This window comes from Drosophila subpulchrella, unplaced genomic scaffold (genome assembly GCF_014743375.2).
Source record: "Drosophila subpulchrella strain 33 F10 #4 breed RU33 unplaced genomic scaffold, RU_Dsub_v1.1 Primary Assembly Seq2, whole genome shotgun sequence".
NCBI lineage: Eukaryota > Metazoa > Arthropoda > Insecta > Diptera > Drosophilidae > Drosophila > Drosophila subpulchrella.
In genome coordinates, this window is record NW_023665529.1 from 19,253 (window position 1) to 41,775 (window position 22,523).

Below are 22,523 nucleotides of genomic sequence, written 5' to 3' on the forward strand. Positions count from 1 at the left end.
CATTTCAGCTTAGACACCAGTGCGACTAGACCAGACGCCTAGTGACGCCAACTAAAAATTTATGTACTTACTTCGTGGTGCTTTTTTGCAGTCCCCAATTTCTTTCAATTTAATACGATTTCTTGGTCTGTCGGTGGGGGGGACTGTTAATAATGCGTACATGTATTATTCAAGATGAACATGACTAGATTGCTAGGGATAACTAATTAATTTCTGATTTATTAGAGGGAATATATTACAAAACAATTTATTCTTCCATAATTTATTAAAACAATTATAAATGTTTAATTATTTACAAGCCAAATATGTAGTTATCATCCAAATAATATAAAATACAGTTCGATTTTCCTTAGAATGTACTTTTTTTAGTTACAATAGAATAATTAAAGATATAGATAGTATAAGTATATAGATAGTATAAGTACTTGGAATTATGATGGACATGAAAATGTTGGGAACAATAAACGTCTCCTTCTCAAGTTCCGCCGAGTCCGGTAGCCAAAAACCAAAACAAACAAAAACCAAAACATCCCAGTTGGCCGCCACAAAAAAGGATGGCAAAGACAATAAACTCGAATGTCCACAGCGACATACATCTGCATACGAGTGCCAGTTTGGTGCATGAATGGCTGGCGGGGACTGGCAGTGAGTCAGAAGTGCGAAGGACGAAGGACGAAGGACCAAGGAGGTGGACCGACTGACTCGTAAGCTCGATTCAGTTTCAGACGGCGGCGGCGACGGCGCCTTGTCCAATGAATCCTCCGTGCCGCCGCCGCCGCCGGCGAGTCCGCTTCCATATCCGAATCCCTGCGCAGTGGTCGCAGTCGCAGGAGTCTCCAGTGCGCACCAAACCGGCGGAGCCGAGTCCTCGCCTATAAAAGGACGAGTCCGGCCACGACCGGCGCTTAGTTGGCTTAGAAATGCGCCACAGGACACTTCCGCCCCAATCGCGTTTCTCGAATATAATCGCGCGCCATCCAAAACAATCATTCAAAAGGAACCATTTAAAAACAGTTACAAAGAAATCGGGAAATGACCAAATATCCAGGAGGTAAGCCATTATTACCCCGGATTAAGTTTTGTTTTAATAAGTGCATGTGAAATACTTAATAATTAAACAATAATTAACAGAATATTCTTCTAAAGTTGTCTTAAAAAAATTAATTTGTATTCATAAACAAAAGTAAACAATTGACTTCTAATTAAGAAATCAACAAAAGTATTGGAAGCAACCGGAAATACTTTTTAAAAATGTTATACAGAAAACCTAGGTTTTTTAAGTATTAATAGAGAACAACCGTAAATTGTAACAAGTTTAAAAAGATTAGTGACAACATATTGTTTAATTATAAAGAAACTAACAGAAAAAAACTTACTGATATACTATATGTAACCTATTGTAACTTAAAAAATAGTTTATAGTAAATAGTTTTAAAAAATTCTACCTTTTTCTCAAAACGAAGACCGGTGATATAAATGAACAGGTAAGTCGATTTGGTTTTTAAAAGCTCAAAGGCCAGACAAATTCTTCCGACTTCAAGGGACACACGCTACTCAGATTTATCTTCTTTGAATGAACTCTCGAAAATTAGCTTATGAAACTCAAAACCAAGGGTAGAGGAGACGGCACTGGGAATACCAATGAATAAAAAAGGCTGGAACTCGTTAAGGGGCAATCAAATCCCAAAGAATTGCACAGGATAAGAAGATGATGGAACGATGCTAAACTGGTTTTCAGGTCTGCCAGGAATTTCGTCAGCTTCGGGGTTTTCAGAGGAAGTCTGCTGCTGATAGTGGATTGCAGCAGATTCGCCAAGAATGCGAGTGAGGAGTTCTCAAGGATGAGGGACCACCCAAGTGGGTCCCTGTCAACTGAACAATCACTTAGACGTAACAGAAGGTCAGGAGAACAAGTACCATTACAGCTTATTAACTTAATCTGACGAGAATGTGGGAAATTTTTATTATGAAGTAGCTGAGGTTTTGACCTTTTCTCAGATCCACCGCCCTTTCGAGATTAGTTTCCGCTAGCAACCACCGATCTTCCGAGAATTCTTCAGATAGCAAATTAGGAAAACATTCTGAATGGAACAAATTCCACAGGTTTTGTCGTCTTTTAAGAAAAGCCGAATCGGAAACCCGATACTTTCCCAACATGCCAACGCGTAAACAGCCGAGCGAGTTAAGATTTCATAGATGACCATCTACTATATCACCGAAACCATATACCTTACCCCATCCCACACAAAACACATATTTATGCTAATCAGCGTTGTGCATTTGTTTATATGTAGGTGACGTCAGCTTTATAAAGGTACTCTCTTCAGATAGGCACGTGTTAAAGTATCCCCATCATCAAATCTGTGATATAATGTTTAAGCGATTGAGATTTATAAATCAGCAATCGCCGAAACTTTCGAGATCTTCATTGATGATCTTATTTTTTTAATGCGTAGTGCTTTCCAACTCAAATCCAATAAGTTATTTGATATACTATCTGCTTGAATTGAATGAATTTTAAAAACACAATGATTTCCAATTGAATACTATGTGAATTAACAACATCTTGAGGAAGTGTCAAATTTTAAAGCTTCTCTAATTAAAAAGGTTAGAATTGTAGCTTTTTTTAATAGTTTTCTAAGAAAGAAGTTATGTAAAAAACGAAATTGCTTAATAATTGAGGGTCTTTAAGTAAGACGCGTTCTGGGACGTTGCTCCTTGCTGTCGTATTATTTGTTTAGCATTTGCGGAATGTCTTTTGGTTCATAAGAAAATAATGTATTCAAACTCCTGCCGTCCTTTCCGGAGGTAATACCAAGACCAAGACCCCATCCACAAGTCAGGGGCCCGACTCTCGCTTATTTAACGCTCACGACGCGATCAAATTCCTGCTGCCAAGATCGGCGGTTGCCGGTTCCACTCCACAAGTGGCCTGTGTTCCCTGTTCCCGACCTGTTATTATCGTAATGACGGGAGCCTATTTGCTTTTGTGTTTTCGAGTCGTCCAAACGAGAGACAATTATGTATTTCAGCTGGAACTGACGAACCAGGGTTCCTGCTGGAGCGTCTGCTCGGCACTGGGAGAAAGTTCGGCATCTGAAATTAGGTCGACATTTGTTTTTTTGTTAAGATCAAGATCAAATGTTATATTTGCCAAATCAATAGCTCAAACTTACCTGATCGTACATCCCATAAAGTTGAGATAATGGAAGTAGATTGAGCATTTACAAGTCTAATTTTTTGCAAATGAGAGTTTTAAATTTTATGTGATCTTCAAGATACTTTACTCCTTAATATAAAGACATATCATATCGGATTTTCTCTGAGTGTGGGACCCCATCCTCGGTGCGCGTTTTAAATGTGTGTCGGTGTGTGTAGGCACGCTGCAGGGCGCCAGTTTGTATGGTCGTGTGTTTGTCCGTATGTTTGGGCAGACATGGGCAAGGCAATGCAACTGATATGCCCTTGATCACAACCATTCATCACATTTTGCGGCAGCATTGACCGCGCTAAATGTCGATTCTGCTTCCTCAGGTACTGCGCTTGGGTTTTTTTTTTAGCAATATAAACCGACCCATATCTACCGAGAATATTTTTCATTTAACCTTTGAAATGCATTATCATATAATATTTACATAAATACAATTTAATTTAACTTATGTAAAGTGTTTCTGGGTTACAATTCAAAGAATGTTACTATTTAGAACATCTAATAATTATAAATAAATATATTATAAACCGAAGAACGTAAAATAAAATAATATTTTTTTTTAATTTTGAAAATGACCGCGTTTGCCAACACTAATTCCAACGGCACTGCCAGCATTGAGCAAAGTGTGGGTGTGCGTGCGCAAGTTGTATCTGTGTGCGGGAGAGGCACGAAACTCACCATGCCATCCAACGGATTGCTCAGCTCTCTCAGTTCGCATTTCTTGGTTCTGCGCTCGAAGTAGGGATGTGACAATCCTAAAGATATCGTAACGATTTATTTTGATTTATTTTTTACAAAACAAAGAAGAGGCTTAGGACATATTGCAATTGAAATAAAAATAATATTTTATAAGGATTATTTCTTATGTTTTGGTTAGTGAATGTTCTGTTCCACTCTCCCTCTCTCGATTTTTCTTTTAAAACTCTCTCTGCCTGCTGGCAAACTCAACGGCCAAGTTATTCCCCACAGCTCCAAAGACTGGCCGTCCGTATAGTTTTTCGAGAGCGCTGCGCTCATTGCCCCAACAATTTTCAACCGCGCCGCTTGTGTGCTCGTTCGCCGTTCGAGAAATCCGAAAGATATCAACAAAAAGATGGATACTTGACGTATTGCCACGAGAAATATTCCGAAAAATTGTTATTTGTGTGTCGGGACTGGTAAACGATTTTCGGTTCGATTTGAATGCAGGAAACTCGGACTTTAACGCCTTTTTTCCGTATTTTTTCGTTAATTTTCGCAACGGCTACGAGTTTTGTGAGGTTGTTGTAAACGCGGGGCGTCGTAAACAACAACAAACAAGTGCAGTGGAGTTGTTGTACGCTTCAGAACTGAAAAAGTGAAGGAGGAAATAGGAAAAGTGTGAGTGCAGCAGAGGCAAATCAATTGAAGTGAAAACCGAAGTGGATTGGAAATCGTCAGGCGAAAAGTCTTATAGATTCTTTTTTTTTGCTGTTATGAGTTCTATGCATATGTGTGGGTTTGTGGGCGAAGAAAGAGCGAGAATTCTTCGCCCGGATATCGGATCTTCGATCTCGTTTGCGTGTGTGTTTGTTGGTGTTTGCGCAAATTAAAAATCAATAAGAAACGGGGGGTAAAAAGATAGGTCAAATTATAAAGTGAGTTTAAACTTTAACTGGGCTGAAATCGGAAAAAAATTAAAGAAATGCAATTGTTAGCCAGTATACAAACAAACATACGTATATGTATATAGCGGTGGCAGCGACGCCGGCAGAACCAAAGCAGAGCTCAAATCGCAGGCCAGCGAAAAAAAATAAAACACCTTTTCCACCACGTTTAAATTGTTATTGTCTTTCGGCTTTCGGCTACTTCAACATAATATTCAACCGAAATCAACACATTACTCGCACCTTATTAAATAAACCCACAAACATACATACATATGCATAGCGAAAAGTGACTGACCAGTAAAAAAATAAAAGAGAAATACGACTGCGATTACCAATCCAATAACAAAAGCCCGTCGGCACGTGTTTAACAAATCCAATTCCGTTGTGCAACTTTAATAATTCATTTCTTCTGCAGTCAATGTAAAATACAAAATATCAAGTGAACTTTATAACATATCAAATACCAACTTACATATCATCTACTATAATTATACAAAAAGAAAGGAATAAAACGGATACCGCTTGCAAAACAATCTTAAAACAGTAAGTATCTTTTCCCACTTTTAAGAATTGTTAAAATCAACCTTTTTCGAGGATGTGCACTCGTGATTATGCAAAGTACACTGTTATAAAGAGTTTGGGATCTAAGATACCTAACCTTCGTTCTTCTATTTTTTATTTTGGAATTGTGTAGGCTTCTACGACTAAAAATTTATATGAAGAAAGTAAAAAGGAATTGCGAAATAAGTTTATCTTCTATTTGTTCAATATATTTGTTATATAGAGTGCCGTACTACTCGGCTATCAACTTGGCTAGTTTTCCAAGTTCCCCTCATAAATTATTTTTTATTTAATACATATGTATCTCCTAATCTAGGTACGAGTATCTGTTACCAAATCGCGATTGTTTCCAATTGGACTTCCAATTAGTCATGCTTTCATTATCAGAAAGTACATAAGTGCATATTTTTGTATATATAATGCTTGAATTTGTGAATGCGAATTTGTGGAAAACAATCACTCAGCGGTTTTGAATAAAAAGTCTTGAGTATAGACTGCTTATACAGACTTTCTTTCAATTGCTTGTTAAATATATGAAATATATTTATTTTTATTGCTTTCAAAGTGCTGATTTCGCAATGCGCATTATGATGGAATTTTCATATTTCCCATAAATAAATCTAAACTTTTGTTTTTTAAATCTATAGATTAAACCTTCTTTTTAGTTTATCTGGAACTTGCTGAAGTACTAATCGTTCAGCGGTCTTTGTTTTTACGATTGCACCAAATGTTGAACTTATTTCTGTACCCATTCATTGCAATTCTCCTTATTAAAAGATTTAAGATTATATTTAAAAAATTTTTTAAATCACAGAAATCCTGACAATTTGTTGATTCCTGATTGATAGCTACACCTATTTTTTTGGTTCTGATTGAATGCAGTTCGATTGTAGAACTTCGGATCCGAAGAAATACTTTAAGAACCCCTGAAGAACCTAAGGTTCCCGACTTGCTGGGTTTTCAGAAGAGTTTCTCGAGAGTTCCCCGGATTCCACCACACACGGGCGCTCTCTTCTGACCACGGCTACGGTAGATTATTCCAAACCCACCTCACCTCAACCTTAAATTGTTGATTCTTCAACTTGTCAAACCGGCTGACAAACCGACCGTCGCTCGTCCGTGTCCGTGTGTCTGTCTGCGGCGCGCGTGTGTTGGTGTGGCGCCATTCCGACGACGCCTCTGCCGCCGACATCGTTACTATTATTTCTTTTATTACGTCAGTGGCGCCAGGCGCTTCCCTCTCGCTCGCACGCCCGCCGCCCTGCCTTTTTGTTGTTGTTTTTTTTTTCCCCCTCTGCACGCAAGCATTCTCTGCGAGTGTGAGTGTGAGTGAGCGAGAGCGAACGAGTGTGTGTGAGTTGTTGGTGTTGGTGAGCGTGTTTGTGGGGCTGACTCGTAATTTTGTTGCTTTTTTTCTTGTTGTTGCCGTCATGCCGGCGGCGCCACTTTTGTCGTCGATAAGGAGCGCAAGAAATGCCAGCAACAAAATGGAAATGCTCGCATGGGCCACACACACACACGTATTTGGGCTGTTAATTTGCGGCGCTCCTCGTTTGTTCCCCCTTTCCCCCTTCTTTCTTTTTCTGCTCCCCCACCTCCGACTCCCCACCTCGCGCCGTCTCTTTCCCGCCGACAGCTGATGCTGCCGCACAGATCTTTTGCATATTGCACTGGCGTCGGCTGTCCGTCTGCGAGGGGGGTGAGTTGGAGGCGGGGGGCATTACTCACTCAAGCGATCCGCAGGCAGATTCCTTTCCTGCCACCAAGGGCGTAGTCTGGAAATCGGAAAAGGGGGGCCATTAAAACTTGTTTGTTAAAGGAGAATGTGACTCATGTCGAACTAAAAATAGGTTTAAACTTCTAATTTTCGTACTTTTCTAGGCTTTCTGTTCCAAATGCACAAGATAAATCGCTTTTAAGGCTTAAAAAATAATAGCTTTTTGATTAATTGATCAATTGTAAAGGGGTGGGAAAAGAAACCCAAGGCACTGAGCAGGCGCCAAAAAGTAGGCAAAGCTTTTTATAGGCAGGATGTTTAAACTATTATGCGGAATTACCCAAAATAAATTTTTTTTTATTGTAATAAATAGTAATTTCTAAATATAAATGTTTTTTTTAATTTAACAAGCTTAAGGAGTTTTTGTTTTGATAATACAAGTGATAGTTCTATGACTTCAGAACTATTTTGGGAATTCCATTATCTGATTATAGATAAAATTTTTACCATCATAAAGATACAAATATTAATAAATTATATAGAAATTAATAAAGACAAGCAATTTTTTATCAATCTATGTTATTATGCTCGTAAATAAGTTTTTTTACTATCATAAAGATATGCATATCAACAAAATATATAAGAAATAAAAACCACAAGACATTTTATTTCAATTCAAGTAATTTAGTTGTTTGTAAAGTAAAAATACTATGCCCCAACCCCCTCTGAACTCCACCCCTGCTTAACATAAACTCGAGTGCTTATAACGATGCTCGGCAGACCAATTAGGCCAGTGACTAATCAACGTACTCCTCTTTTATTGCAGAGTGCACACCACTGGAGGACACATATCAAGCCCGTCGAAAGCATATCAAAGCCAGCGAGTGATACGAGGAGTAAAAAACAATTTATCAAGTTCCCCAGACCCTCGCACCTTCCCCACAACCCCAAAGAAACCCAGGTTCCCAGACTCAGACACAGACACCAACCCCCCACCCACATTGAACCGAACCGAACCAAAACCGAACCGAAGGGAAAGAAAGTAAACCTACCGTGACTAGCCGGCCCCGTCGAGTCCGCGTACCAAGTTAGTCAACTACAAATAATGCGCATACAATAGGATCGATGTTACCGCAAAACTGTATGTCCCTCCATGATATTCCCAAGCGAAACGAAGAAAGAACTATGGCGTTATGCGTCCAGAAACAATCCGGGTCCGTGCGATGGGGCGCCAGCAGTGCCGGCCGTCCAGCCACCACGGCCGCCGCCCCCTCCACATCGACCCCGCCCTCATCTCTGCTCCGGCTACTCCTGCGACGAGGAGGAGGACTCCTTGGCGATGCGCCAACAGACGCCGCCGCCGCCCTACAGCGCCATGTCCTGCGCGATGGACTGCTCCGGCTCCAACTCCGGCTCCTATTGCCACAGTCTGAGTCTGAGCCACCACCACAACAACAACAACAACATCAACAACAACAGCCACCCGTACCGCCGCCTGCCAAATCACAAGGATCCGTTGTCACCGCAACAGCCACCGCCTCCGTCAGCATCCGACCGCTGCTGTACCGCTCCTGGCTGCAATTGCGCAAGCTCCTGCGACGATATGTTGATCGACGGAAGCGATCAGGAGCGGAGTCGGGAGAGGGAACGGGAACGGGAACGGGAACGGAATCCGGTTCAGGTTCAGCAGGTGGATCGCCGGATGCTGAGTGCCACCACCTTTGCGAACATGTTTCGGAATTGCTGTGGCGGCGCCTCGGAGTCCACGACCAGTGGATCCACACCCACGATTCCAATCACCACCACCGCCCATCAGCCACTAAATCAAGTGCAGAGTGTGAAACGGAGACGCGAGGAGTTCGATGCACTGATGAAGCAGCTGAAGCGCAAGCAGATGACCGAACTCCTGCTGGCGATCAAAAGTCGCGTGGATCCGCCGACCGGCGCCACCGTCGCCTCCACCGCTCCCACCTACCTGCAGTGCATCCTGATCCCCTGCGCGACGCAAGCGGATCCGGAGCAGCATGTGACCGCCAGCCGGCTGTTCTTCTGGGCGGGAATGAGGAGCGGCGAGGAGCTGAAGCGACTGCCCGTCTGTCCCGCCGCCCACGACTGCATCTACACCTGCTGCAATCCGCTGCACTGGTTCCGCATCCTGCACCAACCCGAATCAGGTAGCGTTTTTTACTTTGGGAGGTTGCAGAGCTCTACTTTGAAAGATGATATTTTTAAGAGTTTTAAAAATGGTCTTTCAAAGAGGATTATTCACATATATAGAGCTTAAAAAATGATATTACTTCTGTGAAATATAACATAGATACAATATATTTCCATCTATTCTTTCATTCATAAAATTGTTGTAGGGACTTAAGCGATTCTTGGGATCCTTGTTTTTTCGACACAACATTTTTTTTCAAATATCTAAAACTTTAAAACCTACTTACAAATTATTTTATAGAACAGGGGGTTTATGCGAAAACAACATATTGGCAGAAGCATTACTATTTCCCAATTTTTTTTATTGAACCGGATGTAATAAAATTGAGTTTCTTCAGAAAGATTATCTATGTATGTCATGTTAAATAAATATAGATATAAATATCGGAAGGTTTCTGGGAAGATTTGATATTGATCAATTCCTTTTCCGGTATCGAAAAGGGTAGATCGACTATAATTCATTTGCTATGGATTTCCCCCCAATAAATTCATACCTTATCCGAATCTTTATGGCTCTTGGGAAAGCTAATAGCAATCTAAGCGCCAGCTGTGCCAATACTTGTGCCCGCCACTGTAGGTGCAGGCACACAGACGCACACCAGTGCACTGGGTGTGCGGTGTGCATGTATTTGGTGGCGCCAGGGCACACAGACAGGCACTCACACTCGTGCAGCGGCGATGCGGCATGCGAAATCCATACGAAAACGCCGCCGCTCGCCAATTTTTTTATTTTTTTCGCAAACGAGCATGGGTTGCACTCTGCAGTGGTGTGGGTTATTGTATTTATGAGTGGATTTTTTTTCGGTCTGGTCTGGAGAGTCGGAGCAAAGCCAAAAGAGCCAGAGACAAGGTGCATCTGTATCTGTATTGGGCATTAAATTGCTCCCGCAGAAGACTGAATTCAAGTTCCTGCACAGAAAAAAAGCAGAGCGATATATGATTTTAATTGTATAGTTAAATACAAATGTATTTAAATTTTATTTTTCCCTTTTATGTGAAGAAGACCAATTTACATTCAAGCACGTACATATACCGCGTACCAAAGTCCGAGTTCAAATCCCACACCTATCAATAGAATTTTTTATATAATTTGGCTTGATAAATCTATTTTTTTGTCAGGTGAAAAATGCACGTTCATATAACATATAACCAAAGTCCGAGTTCAAATCCCACACCTATCAATAAAATGCTGTATATAATTTGGCTTGATAAATCAATTTTTTTTATTGTGAGGTGAAAAATGTAAAAGTATAAACTTATAATCCTAAAATACCATAAAGTAGACCCTTAGTTTTTTTTAATGGTTACAATGCAGCGATTGCTGATCGATATCATAAAAACCAAAATCTTAATTTGGGGATGATAAGTGGGTGCTAAGTACCCCAAGAACTTTTCTCTCTGTGTGCGCTCACTGTGCGCCGCCGCCTTGACTTTTGCCCAGACACAGACACCGATACCGCACGCACACACCCACCGCATCCACCGCTCTCCGGCTCATTTATTCCGCTTTATCACGGCCCGCAGACACACACGTGGGGCGGCGGAGAGAGCGGCGGAGAATGTGCGTGAAAGCGCCACGCAAACGGTCGGCCCAACATGACGGCGACTAAATTCTTTTCAAAATAATTTGCGTAAATTTAGAAACTGGCGCCAGGAAATAATCAGGCGTCGTCGCCAACGCAAACGCAAACGCAAGAGCTAAAGCTAAAGCAAAGTCGGCGGAGTCCGTTACCCATTGCCCATACCCATTACCCATTAGCCGTACTCGTCCGCGTACTCGAACTACAGTCCTACTACTTTCATGACCCAATCGATCAAGACACACAATCTTGTAAAGCTTTTAAAAAAACTCGTACACCTTCTCAGAAAATCGATTTTTAAATATCTTGAAAACAGAAAAAATAATGGATCATAAAAGTATTTAAAAAATCAAAACACAATAATAATCATTATTGAAAATGATCTGTTCATTATATTATGTCATTATATATGATAAAAAATACTGAAATATTTTTTATTTATTATCAAATCAATGAGATTCTTTTCAAAATTCGTGTACAATAATTAATTAACTAATATGATCGTCAACATTATTTAATTACAACTTATTAATATGAACTTTTTAAACCCACATTTTTTAATATAAACCTTTTTTAATTAATAAAAGCGTTGCCTACTTATTGGCTGCTTCTCAGACTCGAAAATACTTTGGGAAATACTTTGTTTGAAAATACTAAAGTAAAGTATAATATCAAATTTTAATTTATAGCTTCTAAGAATTTTATTTGTTTTAAGTGAGCTCAGAAGAATTCAAAGGTTGGGAACAAAAATATTATTGGATGACCTATATAAAATTTGTTTACCAGTTAAATATTCACCTTATGGGGGCTGTACTGTATCTGAGGCCGCGGCATATCCGTCGCCACCAGCTAGTTGGCGCATCATTTAGAGATCCCATTCGCACTGTGTACAATGTACATTCGGGCAAACATCGGAGCATGTGCATGTACATATGTACATTCCGATTTGTTTGTTTTTATTTTTAGCACGCGCATGCACACACTTTGTTGGCGTATAAAATACACGTAGATATAGTATTTGCATTTGTGTGGGCACTATACTCGTACATCCGAATGCAGATTGAAAGATGCACCATGCATTTACATCGCAGAATCAGCGTTTCATCACGGTTGAAAGCGATAGATGAGTGCGATTTATTTTTAACCCACTTCCCCGGCCAACAGTTCCACTGGGCACATTGAACGTTATCTAGAACGTGCGTATCACCCGGACTCGGCCGAGCTTACAACTGTATGGGCACATGGATCGCCGTTCTAGTGTTAATCTAATCGGACTATTATATCAGCACTAAACTGCATGCATGTAATACATCATCTGTGTGGGTTGTTTTCATCAATCGGCAGTGGTTTTATATACGGGCAGCCTGTCTAACCTCAAATTGAAACCAAACCCCATGTGCAGAAAGAAAATCAGAGGGTTTCTAGGAATATCTATAGAAATTGTACTTATCAAATTCCAAAAAACGGAGCTTTGTTTTGTAGTGCCCAGTCCCCAGACCTTATCGAATCAATTCCCCGAACTTCTATGCAACTTTCTTCCTAAATACCACTTAATATGTGGACCCGATGAATGGGAATCCTTATCACGAAATATGTACTTACATTTTAATGGGACCCACTTAATTTTTGTGGTATAAATAGATGTAAAAGTTAATTTCTATTAATTGAAACATAACAAGAAAACTTTATTATAAGCCATTAAAAAATGTAATATAAAGGCCTAATTAGGGTAATTCAAAAGTAAAAGCAATCGAAGAGATAGCGAACAAATTAATTAGGAAATTGCATACGTTTACTTGCTGATGTTTTACTTAATAGCGACCAAGATTAAGATCAGCGCTTTTTTCGCCAGCATTTTCAGAGTCTTCCCCTAACCGATAATCACTGTAGATGTGATGGCAAAAAGGCATGTCTATACCGACATTCCTGTGCACAAAACACAATCTTTTGGGAAACATGAAGACTCTGTTCGTGCCGGTCGGCAGATACAGCTACAGATACAGATACAGCCTCCCTTACCTGGTCGCTTACCTGTGCCACTTTACCTGTGCCTGTGCAACTGGAAAAAGGCAACTGGCAACTGGGAACAGGCCTTCTGCTGGCTGTGTCATCGTCGTCTGGCCGGCGGATGGACGACGTCCCGACAGTGACTGGTTTTTTAATGATGGCGCCGAACACATTAAACAAGTCGATAATGTTATTCCATCCGCATCGGCCGGGGAACACAATTCCAGGAATTGTAACGACGAGTGGTCCGGCGATCGGTGCCTGGGTCTTTGGACATCGCGGCTCCAGCAACTCCAACTCCAACTCCATCGTCCAACGTCCCTTCCTCGCAGCGAGCACCCATAAAAAGGATCATTTTGCGTGCCTCGGCCCCATCCATCCGATCTCATTGAGAGGTGCGGTTCTTGCCCATAAAGTCTGGCTCTCGGGGCCTGTGCGGTTGAGGGTTTTTGTGTGTTCCTGTGGATCGGATCGGCCACAGATACACACTCATGTAGGCATATTTGCGCTGGCCGAAATCGTTTTGGGCCAATTCAATGGTTTTGCAGGGGGGAACTTGACTAATTACGTTGTATACTTGGAAAAGTATAGCGCTGAGTTTTACATTTTCTTGAACCATTATCTTAGATTGGCTCTGGCAATAAGAGAAAATACAAATACACAGTAAAGAACACACAATATTTCTTTATTTTTAATAAACTTGTAATACATATATAGCATACTCAAATTAAAAAGGTATTTGTTTTGTACTTTTTTTAGTATCATATCATATCTCACCTTTTGTTACCTTTGAGTTAGTTTATTAAAATCAAATATATGTAATATTCATCATTTTGTTCAAATAATTTAAACAGGTCCCAAGGGAAATACCTTAAATTTCCTTTAAAAATAAGAATAATCAGATCCAAATCGGAATATGAATCTGGAGCAGGGCCGATAAAACAAAACAGTGGCCACTTGGTGGAATTGCCAAGCTTTCAATTACTGGAATCTGACTCAATAGACTGGCACTCTTTAGCCAGAACATAGAACCTAAAGCCCAGAACTCAGAACCCGAAACCCAGAGCCGTGAATATTCAGTTGCCTATTTCGCCGACTGGTCATACGATCCATATCCATCCATCAGATTGTTGACGGCGAGCTGGAATGGTTGGCTCTCCCTTTGGTTTCAGTTTCGGTTTCGCTGCGGCGCTCGTGTTTTATTTTTTACCTTTTCTTTTTTTTTATTTAAGAATTGTTAGATTTTCGACGTTGGCGTCGATGACGCGGCCGCTCGTAATCAGGTTTAACTGGTACATTGGGGCTTGGGGATCTGGGTACATTTGAGTCGGATCGAGTAGCCGGGCGCCGTTGACGAGGCACATCAAGCGATTTATGCGCCGTCGGAATACCAAGCGAATTACCACAGATCTTCTCCACAGATCCATACCTCTTGCACTCTGATGGCACTTTTTTCGGCCTTAATGTGCACTTCTTTTATGGCCATTTTTTGTTTGCTGAATCTTAATTTGCCTCAAATGAATCGCTTTGATTTGCATTCAATTGAGTCGAACGAAGCTAATCAATGCTATTTAGATGCAAAGCCGATTTCGTTTATAACTGCCTTGTTTTACATATTTGCCGTGCCCCTTTAAGTCCCATAAATTAATCTTTGACTTCATTTTTTCAATAGCATATATATCAAGTCGTACGATAATTAAACTACTTAGATAGTAAAAGTTCTGAATAGCAAAATAAAGAAACATTAGGAAATTTTCATTTTATTTCATTTAATTAATATTTATCATCTTTTCCATAATAATTCAAAGTAAATCCTTAATGCAACCTATTAAATGTTAATGCGACGTTTCATAAATTATTGAATTTATTGTATTGAATGAGAAATATCTGCCTAACTGGCAGGCAATTCATTGAGGCTTTTGTCTGCGACAATCTCTTGGCCACCAGATACGACCTGTTCCGTTTGCTTTTTTGGGAGTGAAATGAGAGACTGAAAGCCGAGTAGAATGTAAGCGAGATTAAAAACACAGCGCCATCCGAATCGGAGATTGGGAATTGGGGATCGGAGATTCGGGGATTCGGGGATTCGGAGCGGAGATCGCCGCACATCAAACGATTTCTGCGCCAATAAAAATAAAATGTCCCCCAGTGCGGCTGCCTGATATGCAAAGATTATTTATTTTTATATCGCCGCGCTGATGTTTGGCTTGCTTACGCTTACGCCTGGGTTTGTTTCGACTGCCTTTTCTTTTCTTCTTGGTTTTTTTCTGGCCTTTGTTTTTGTTTGGCTCTGTTGCTCGCCCTCTCCCTCTATTGCCATCTCCATCTCTGTCTATCCCTCTGTTTTTGTTTCGCTTCGATTTGCTGTTCAAATATTCAAACACTAGTATGTATTAGTTTTGCGAACCATGATCTCATCCTATATGCGCCCCGACTAGAAGACGCGCATTTATAACTCGAACTTTTGATTAACTCGAAATTGTGTGTAATCATCCATGGCGTTTGCCATTTGCAAATGGTTAAAATTGCATTCGGCTGATAAGGGGGAGATAAGGATTTTTATATAATCAAGGCCGTGAAGCAATTTCATAAACTTGTTATATTTATTTCATATTAGTTGTTAATTCTACAAGAAAATCAAACTTTTATGAACTATCCAGTACTATCCAGAGCTCTTAAAAATTATTTTAGCCCAACTGGAAACTATTGTAGATTTAGTGAGTTTTCAAAATGCTATCAAAGAGAATAGTAATATTACTTAAAGTGCTAAAATATGTTATAGTGCTTATAATAGTGTATATAATAGATAGATAATGTATGCTAGATATCTAATGAAATCCCAACTACTATTTTGTCATTCCAGAAGCCCAACCGCCGCCATACCAACGCTCAAAAATGCAGAGACTGAGAGATGCAGGTTGGTTCCGCTATAGAGCTTATAGAGTTTCGATCCGGGCTTACTGACCCTCTCCGATTCTTGCAGATTCCGAGGAAGACTCGCAGAACGATGCAAATTCGGCGGCGCTGAGCACGTGGAGTGCCCAAAGCAGCAGCATTTCGTGCATCTTCAAGACGCCTCTCCTCGAGTCGTTCACCACTGATGGAAAAGGTGAGTTTGCCACCCAAAGCCCCTCTCTCTCTTTTCGCTCTTCCCGGCTTATCAGGTGATTGGGAGAGTGCACAGGGCGAAAAAATGTATACCATGTGTTGAAATCTTTAGCTACTATAAGAAACTACCCTATATATTCGTAAGATCATTGTAGAGGGTATACGGTTCGAAACATTATAATTTAGAATCAGATTTTAGAACTTAAATTTACAAAGAATATTATAAAATATATATATTTAATTCCGCCTTCTGTTGAACTGATTTCTTGTAGTGTAACAAAGTGGGAGAGCGAGAAGTGTTGCGATTATTTTGCCATGTAGGTGTGTGGGCCCCCCTTTGAGGTAGTGTGTGTGAGCGGCGCTCTCTCTGGCTGGCAAGTTGTTGTTGTATAGTGGCGCCAGCTTGCCGCGTCAGGTCGTCACTTTCTATATTGATATTAACTTTTAAGCGAAAACAGCAAAAACGAAATGAAAATAAATAATGAGCGAAAAACAAACACGGGCGGCGGCAACACTGAGCGAAAGAGAGCGGGAGAGAGGGAGAGAGCGAGGAGCGAGGAGCGAGGTGAGTTGGCGCTCTCGATGGCGCCACAATCTTAGTGCTAACTTACAAGAGTGCTCGAGAAGGGGGTTAAAAGGGGTTAGGGGGGCTTGAGGGGCTCTACGGGTCCCACGGGGGCTATGATATCATTCACGGCATTACCATTACCCGGCGACTGAGACGGCACCGTGGAACTGAAACTGGCCAGAACTCAGACACACACACACCATCTCGGCCATTTGGCTTTTTTATGGCATTGTACTGGCGACAAAACGACGGAAAACTATTACATTTAAATGGACCGTTAAGTTGCGGCTTTACGACGATTGGGTGACAGGCCAGTTAAAAATAGATTGAAATTCCAAATTGATTGATTCCCATCGCACTTTTGACAAATGCACATTGCTTGCATACTCTTTGAACTCGAAGCGGTATAAATAGGTGGTTTACTAGGCATTTCTGGCAATGGGTTCAGTTAAGCAATAAATATTATAGATTATAATAATAATAATAATAATAGATAATATTAACTCTCTCTTGGGACTCCTAAATTTTGTGGATTTAAGAATACCTCTCCAAAATTTTACTTTATATTCTAAAAAACCAAAACAAATCTTACAAATTATTTAGGATGGGATTGTCCAATGCTTAGGTCATTCGTCCTGATACCTTTATTCTGCCTTCTTGAGCAATCGATTTAATCACCTAATTGCATTGCTGCAACTTCATCGCCGGTGGGACTCCACTGAATTGGAGCACACACAAGTCGAACATCCGTGTTTCCCCGAAGACACCACATGTGTGCCACCGACAAACTTACAGGCCACTGCCTCGACCCACACATGCATACAGATTGAAGATAAAATATTCTAAATTTAAAGATGATGTAGCAGCCCGTGGATTCGGGCATCTAACACAAATGTATGTACATTTATGTACCTACTTACATAAATATTAGCAAGGGGAACCGACAGCCATGAAGCGGCGCTACGAATTTACAAATATGTAGTACAGGAAAAACTGCAGTAGGTAGGCAGGTCTTTCAAGCAGAACCCTCCAAGCAGACGTTTCAGTGTTGAACGCATTTTGCATTATAAAGAATTTCCAAATATGACCGGCCTTAAATAAATAGAAGTTCTGAAAGATCAAGGAATTGAAAATCGTTTGGAAAATACTTGAAATGTAATATTATAACTGTAGAACATGTATTAAAGTTCATCTTCTAACATTTTAAAGAAATGTTTCCAAACGTTCTATTTCTTATTTCTCAAAAAAGAAACATCTCTGAAAAAATAGTTAATTATATTCTACATTTTATTTGATTCAAAAAAATATACAGATAAAATTAATACCACATTTTCAATATTTCCCATCTCCAAATAAAAATGCCTGAGGAATTTATTTATCCAAGACCAAAACTTATGAAAATATCGCACATAACTTGTAAAGTATACGGTGGAACCTGTCGAAATTCCCAAGTAAATATACAATTTCCATTTGATGGTTCCCCAATTTTCCAAATCACCTTTCGCTGGGGGATCAACTTCACGGGCCCACAATCTTGGCGAGTTCTCGTTTGAATCGGCGAGGTGGCGACGCCAGCCCGTTGGGGTAAACAATTTTTCGTGGCCATGGCGAGACGCGACGGAATCGCCGGCGTCGACCTAATTAGGTAAACATCGGACAGGCGCCACTTGCAGCGTCCAACGCCCCCGCTAACCCCGCTTACCCCTCTTTCGGCACCTCTGACACCCGCCCCCGCCCCCGCCCCGCTCCCCTTTCGGCACATTCTTTGCCATGCAAAATTTTAAAAGCCGTCTACGGATTTATTGCGATATATATTTTTACTTGGCGCCACTGCCGCCCGCCTGGGCTTGGCCTTTAGCGCCTTTCGGCCTTTTCGTTCCGATTTATTCTCGGCGAGCGCGTGCTGTCCATTGTGTTGGCCGTTTTCCCTGCGATTTTCCTCGATTTTCCCTGCGATTTTCCCCCCGAAACGCTAAGCGATTGTGTAGATTGTGTGTGCCTCGTTCTGGCCAACTGCACCAGCAATCGACTATCGACCCGCTGGCATTGTTGCAATTGGCAATTTGGCCGCCATGGCGTATGCGCGATATTTGCACTGTGTTGTCTGACAATGCACTCTATGCCATTGTTGATTGATAAATTCCCAAGACAAGGGTGTGTTTATGCTGACAATGGTAATCGCAATGGGCAATGGTGTCATCTGAAGTAGGCATTAACGTAATATACGTATGATTATAAAAATACAGATGCTATGGCGTATACGCAATGTTTGCATTTTCCGATTTTACGACTGCAAAAGTTAAATTCATCGCATTTTGTTTACTAAATCTGGGATATTCATAGGTATATTCTTTTAATTAAATATAAAATTTGAAATTTATGCATGGTTTAATGCGGTCGTAAATATAAAATAATTTGTTTTTTAAAGCCCCCACACATAAACATTCCGCAAAGAATCTCGTTAGCAAGGATTTCGAATAAAGAGTTGCACTTGTTTCTCACTTTATTATTGGCCCGACACGCGTTCGGAATCGGAATATACAAATGAACCCATAAACAGACTCTGTGGGTTTGCGTACCACATACATATATGAAGATACATATATACACAGGCCGCACAGGCCGATATATGCGCGAATGAATACCACACACATACCGAATACGCGACGCCGGTCTGTTTACGTAATGCCCTGGCGCCAAAATTATTACCATTTAAATGTCTGAGCACACAAGTGAGTGTGAACGTAATGTGAATGCGCCTGTTTGAATGTGCGACTCGCTCACTTCGCCGTCTTCGTAGTCGTCGTCTCTTCGTTCTTTCAGTATTCTCAAACGATATGGCATGGTATATAGGCGCTTAGTACTCCCCCGATATCGCCCGAGTGTTATGACAATTTTAAATCACATTTTACGGGCCGACGAAAGAGTTATTACCGCTTCAGCCCACAATTTGTATGCGGGTTACAAGATTGCCATTTAAATAATAGTTATTAATGGGAATAACTTTATCGCAGACATATTTAAGAATTTTATGATTCCACTATCTGGCCAATAAATTAGCAAGTTAACCTGACATCGTAATCTTAAAGCGTTTACCCAAGCGCCCTGTAAAGTGTGAAAGATATGAGCTGGGGATCCCATTAAGTGGGGATTGATAAAATATGTATAAAGAATTATGAGCAATATTTAGTGATAGTTTTTTTTAATTCAGTCAGTTTCAAACTTTTAAATATAAAAATAACCTTATAGCGGTTACTTTATATTTTCCTTTACATATATGGATATTTCTCTATAAAACCATTGTCTTATAAATTTGTTTTCTTGCAAATTTCAGATCACAACAGCAAGGTCTGGTGCCAAATCGCCTACTGGGAGATGGCCCACCGAGTCGGGGAGTTCTTTAACGCCAGAACGAAAGCAGTCAATATCTACACGGATGGGATCGTGGGCAGTGGGGGGGACAGCATGTGCCTACGTGACCTTGCTCCCGCAGGCAAGCAGGTCCAATTGGAGGCGGTGCAAACCACGCGGCAGAAGGTCGGATTGGGTAAGAAGGAAGGCTGTTTATCTTGGTGGGCACATGTTAACCGGAGTACGCATTGCAGGGGTCACATTGAGCCTGGAGAACGGCGATGTTTGGATCTACAACCGTGGAAATACACCCGTTTTCGTGGATTCGCCCACCCTGGCTGAAAACATGGACCGTGTGTGCAAAGTGATGCCCGGCTACTGCCTGAAGGCCTTTGAAACAATTAGGTAAGACCTGGGTTCAAATAATATTTTAATAAGAAATGTTAAATTTTTTGTATCCTAGTTTTTTTTTGATATAATTCAAGTCTTGTATAGGTACTTTTATTAATATGTTTTGATGTTACATTTATAACAATAATACATTTTTGAAAAGTTACTATAACTAATACGTTAATAATAATAATCTATTGCGGATAAACTATTTTTAAATATTTTTTTAACCCCCTTCTGTTATTTTTATTTTAAATACTACTTTAATAATACCTCTATACTTATTTATTTTTGTTTTATTATAACTAAGGTGTTAATTGTAATAATCATCATGTTTTACAACCCCTTCTAATATTATTATATTACATACTAATATATTAATACCTCCTTACTTATTTATTTTTGTAGGGCTCAACTGCTGAGTATGGAACAGCAAGGACATCGCCACATGGGACCCGTCGACTACTTCAGCATTAAGATCAGCTTCGCCAAGGGCTGGGGCCCCGCCTACAAAAGACAGGACATCATGGGCTGCCCCTGCTGGCTGGAGGTGCACTTCAGCCACCTGCGGTGACAGTATCTGCTCCAGGCCCTTTCGGCAGGACCTCATCCGGCATCTGATCACCTAGCGAAGCCGCTGGACTGCGGATGCGACCAGGTGGGCAGCTGGCGATCGCGCCAACTGCTTCGGAAGGCGCAGAGGCTGCTGACCAGGCTGTGCCGACAGGTGTGCGCCCTGACGGATTATTATCCGGCGACGAGGACGAGATGGAGGTGCCTGGCGGTCAGGAGATCCAGCCGCCAGCTAAGCACTAAACAACCAATAATTTGGAACAACAAAGGACTGCATAAGAAATCATTTTAAATGTTAATATACATAATTACGAAACAAGTTTCAATTACTGCTAGTAGACACATCGAAATTAATTTTAACGCATCTGAGTCGCATTAAGTGAGGAGGAGTGGAGTCGAGCAGGGCCTGCGAGTGGGGGCGAAATACATAGTAATTGATTGTTAAAAATACTTAGCAAAAATTGAAATCCTGTGATTCACTCTATATATATATACACATGTAGTATGTACCGACGCGTGGGGCTAGAGCTCCATTGCCAGTAGCTATATGATATGTATAAATATTTAACTTATATATATACATACTTAACGGAAGGCACATCAGGGTTAACAGTTTCGAGAATGGCAGATAGTCTAGTTACGATAGAACATTCAGAAGCCACTACCGTTTTCTATGCGAAGTTTTTAAAAGAACCCAAGCCCATAATTTATACCCCACCCAAAATAAAACCAAACATCACTGAAATACAAAACTGTTCAGTAGTAACTGCATAGATCGTAGGCTAATAAAAAATAACAATATTAATTCAATTCGACACGGTTTTAGAATCTAGCGCATAGGAATGCAATTGGCTTTAAGAAAGCATATGTCATGTTCGAACATTATTTGTTTTATGTTGATATTTTGACTGTTTTCGTTGTCATATCCATACATCCATTTTTTATATTACATCTTTTATGTGAAATGTTTAAATTGATCCAAGGTACATCAGTTAGGTAGCTTAAAACTCTTTTATTTAAATCTCTAATCATCCTTCGTCTATTCATTGTTCACAATCACAAACCCCAACTTCGGTTGCATTTCCACCTGTAGGAAATGGCAATTCGAGGATTTGGTGTATTACTTAAAATCCGTGCGCTAGATCTTTTAACCTCTGTACCAAACCAAACCGTATGTAGGCCATCCTAGAGTCCCAGCCTTGTATGTATTTCGTTCTAAGAATAAATGCGATCCACGTAAAACTATTGTTACCATTTTTCTCACTGTTAAAGGAAGACCGTGTTCAGTAAATTCATAAAGAAAATAGGAACATGCCTATTGTATGTATATTTTAATTCCAAAAAAGCACTATAAAAAGTAGTAACAACTTTAAACGTACTCATGAGCAAAGTTACTAGGATGATTTTAAAATTTTCTCCGTATGTAAAATTGCATTGTAAGTCTGATGACCAGACAAAAATACATACAATAGCTTCAATATGATCAAATATTTAATCAGTGCAGTTATACTGTTAAGTTTAAAAAATTGTAATAAAATTTCAATATATTTACAAAAACAATTGATAACCCGAAATCAATTTTATTTGAAATGGCTGAAATCATCCGAAGTAA

At 40.3% G+C, this 22,523-nt stretch overlaps 1 protein-coding gene across 1 annotated transcript; it reads left to right on the top strand.

The window, feature by feature from the left end:
• The first annotated feature begins 4,485 nt into the window (after positions 1–4,485).
• Positions 4,486–22,158, top strand: LOC119559285 (mothers against decapentaplegic homolog 6-like). The gene is made up of 8 exons (XM_037872362.1): positions 4,486–4,570; positions 5,255–5,382; positions 7,944–9,291; positions 15,785–15,838; positions 15,905–16,030; positions 19,932–20,144; positions 20,203–20,353; positions 20,747–22,158. Exons 3-8 carry the CDS (start codon positions 8,271–8,273, stop codon positions 20,910–20,912), a joined length of 1,731 nt encoding a protein of 576 aa, XP_037728290.1. The 5' UTR covers positions 4,486–4,570; positions 5,255–5,382; positions 7,944–8,270; the 3' UTR covers positions 20,913–22,158.
• Positions 22,159–22,523: the final 365 nt, after the last annotated feature.

Bases quoted from the DNA above. Each gene is read 5' to 3' on its own strand.
- LOC119559285 (XM_037872362.1), top strand. From the start codon at position 8,271: ATGATATTCCCAAGCGAAACGAAGAAAGAACTATGGCGTTATGCGTCC. The intron at 9,292-15,784 runs GTAGCGTTTTTT...TTGTCATTCCAG, and splicing joins CCTGCACCAACCCGAATCAG to AAGCCCAACCGCCGCCATAC. The intron at 15,839-15,904 runs GTTGGTTCCGCT...CGATTCTTGCAG, and splicing joins GCAGAGACTGAGAGATGCAG to ATTCCGAGGAAGACTCGCAG.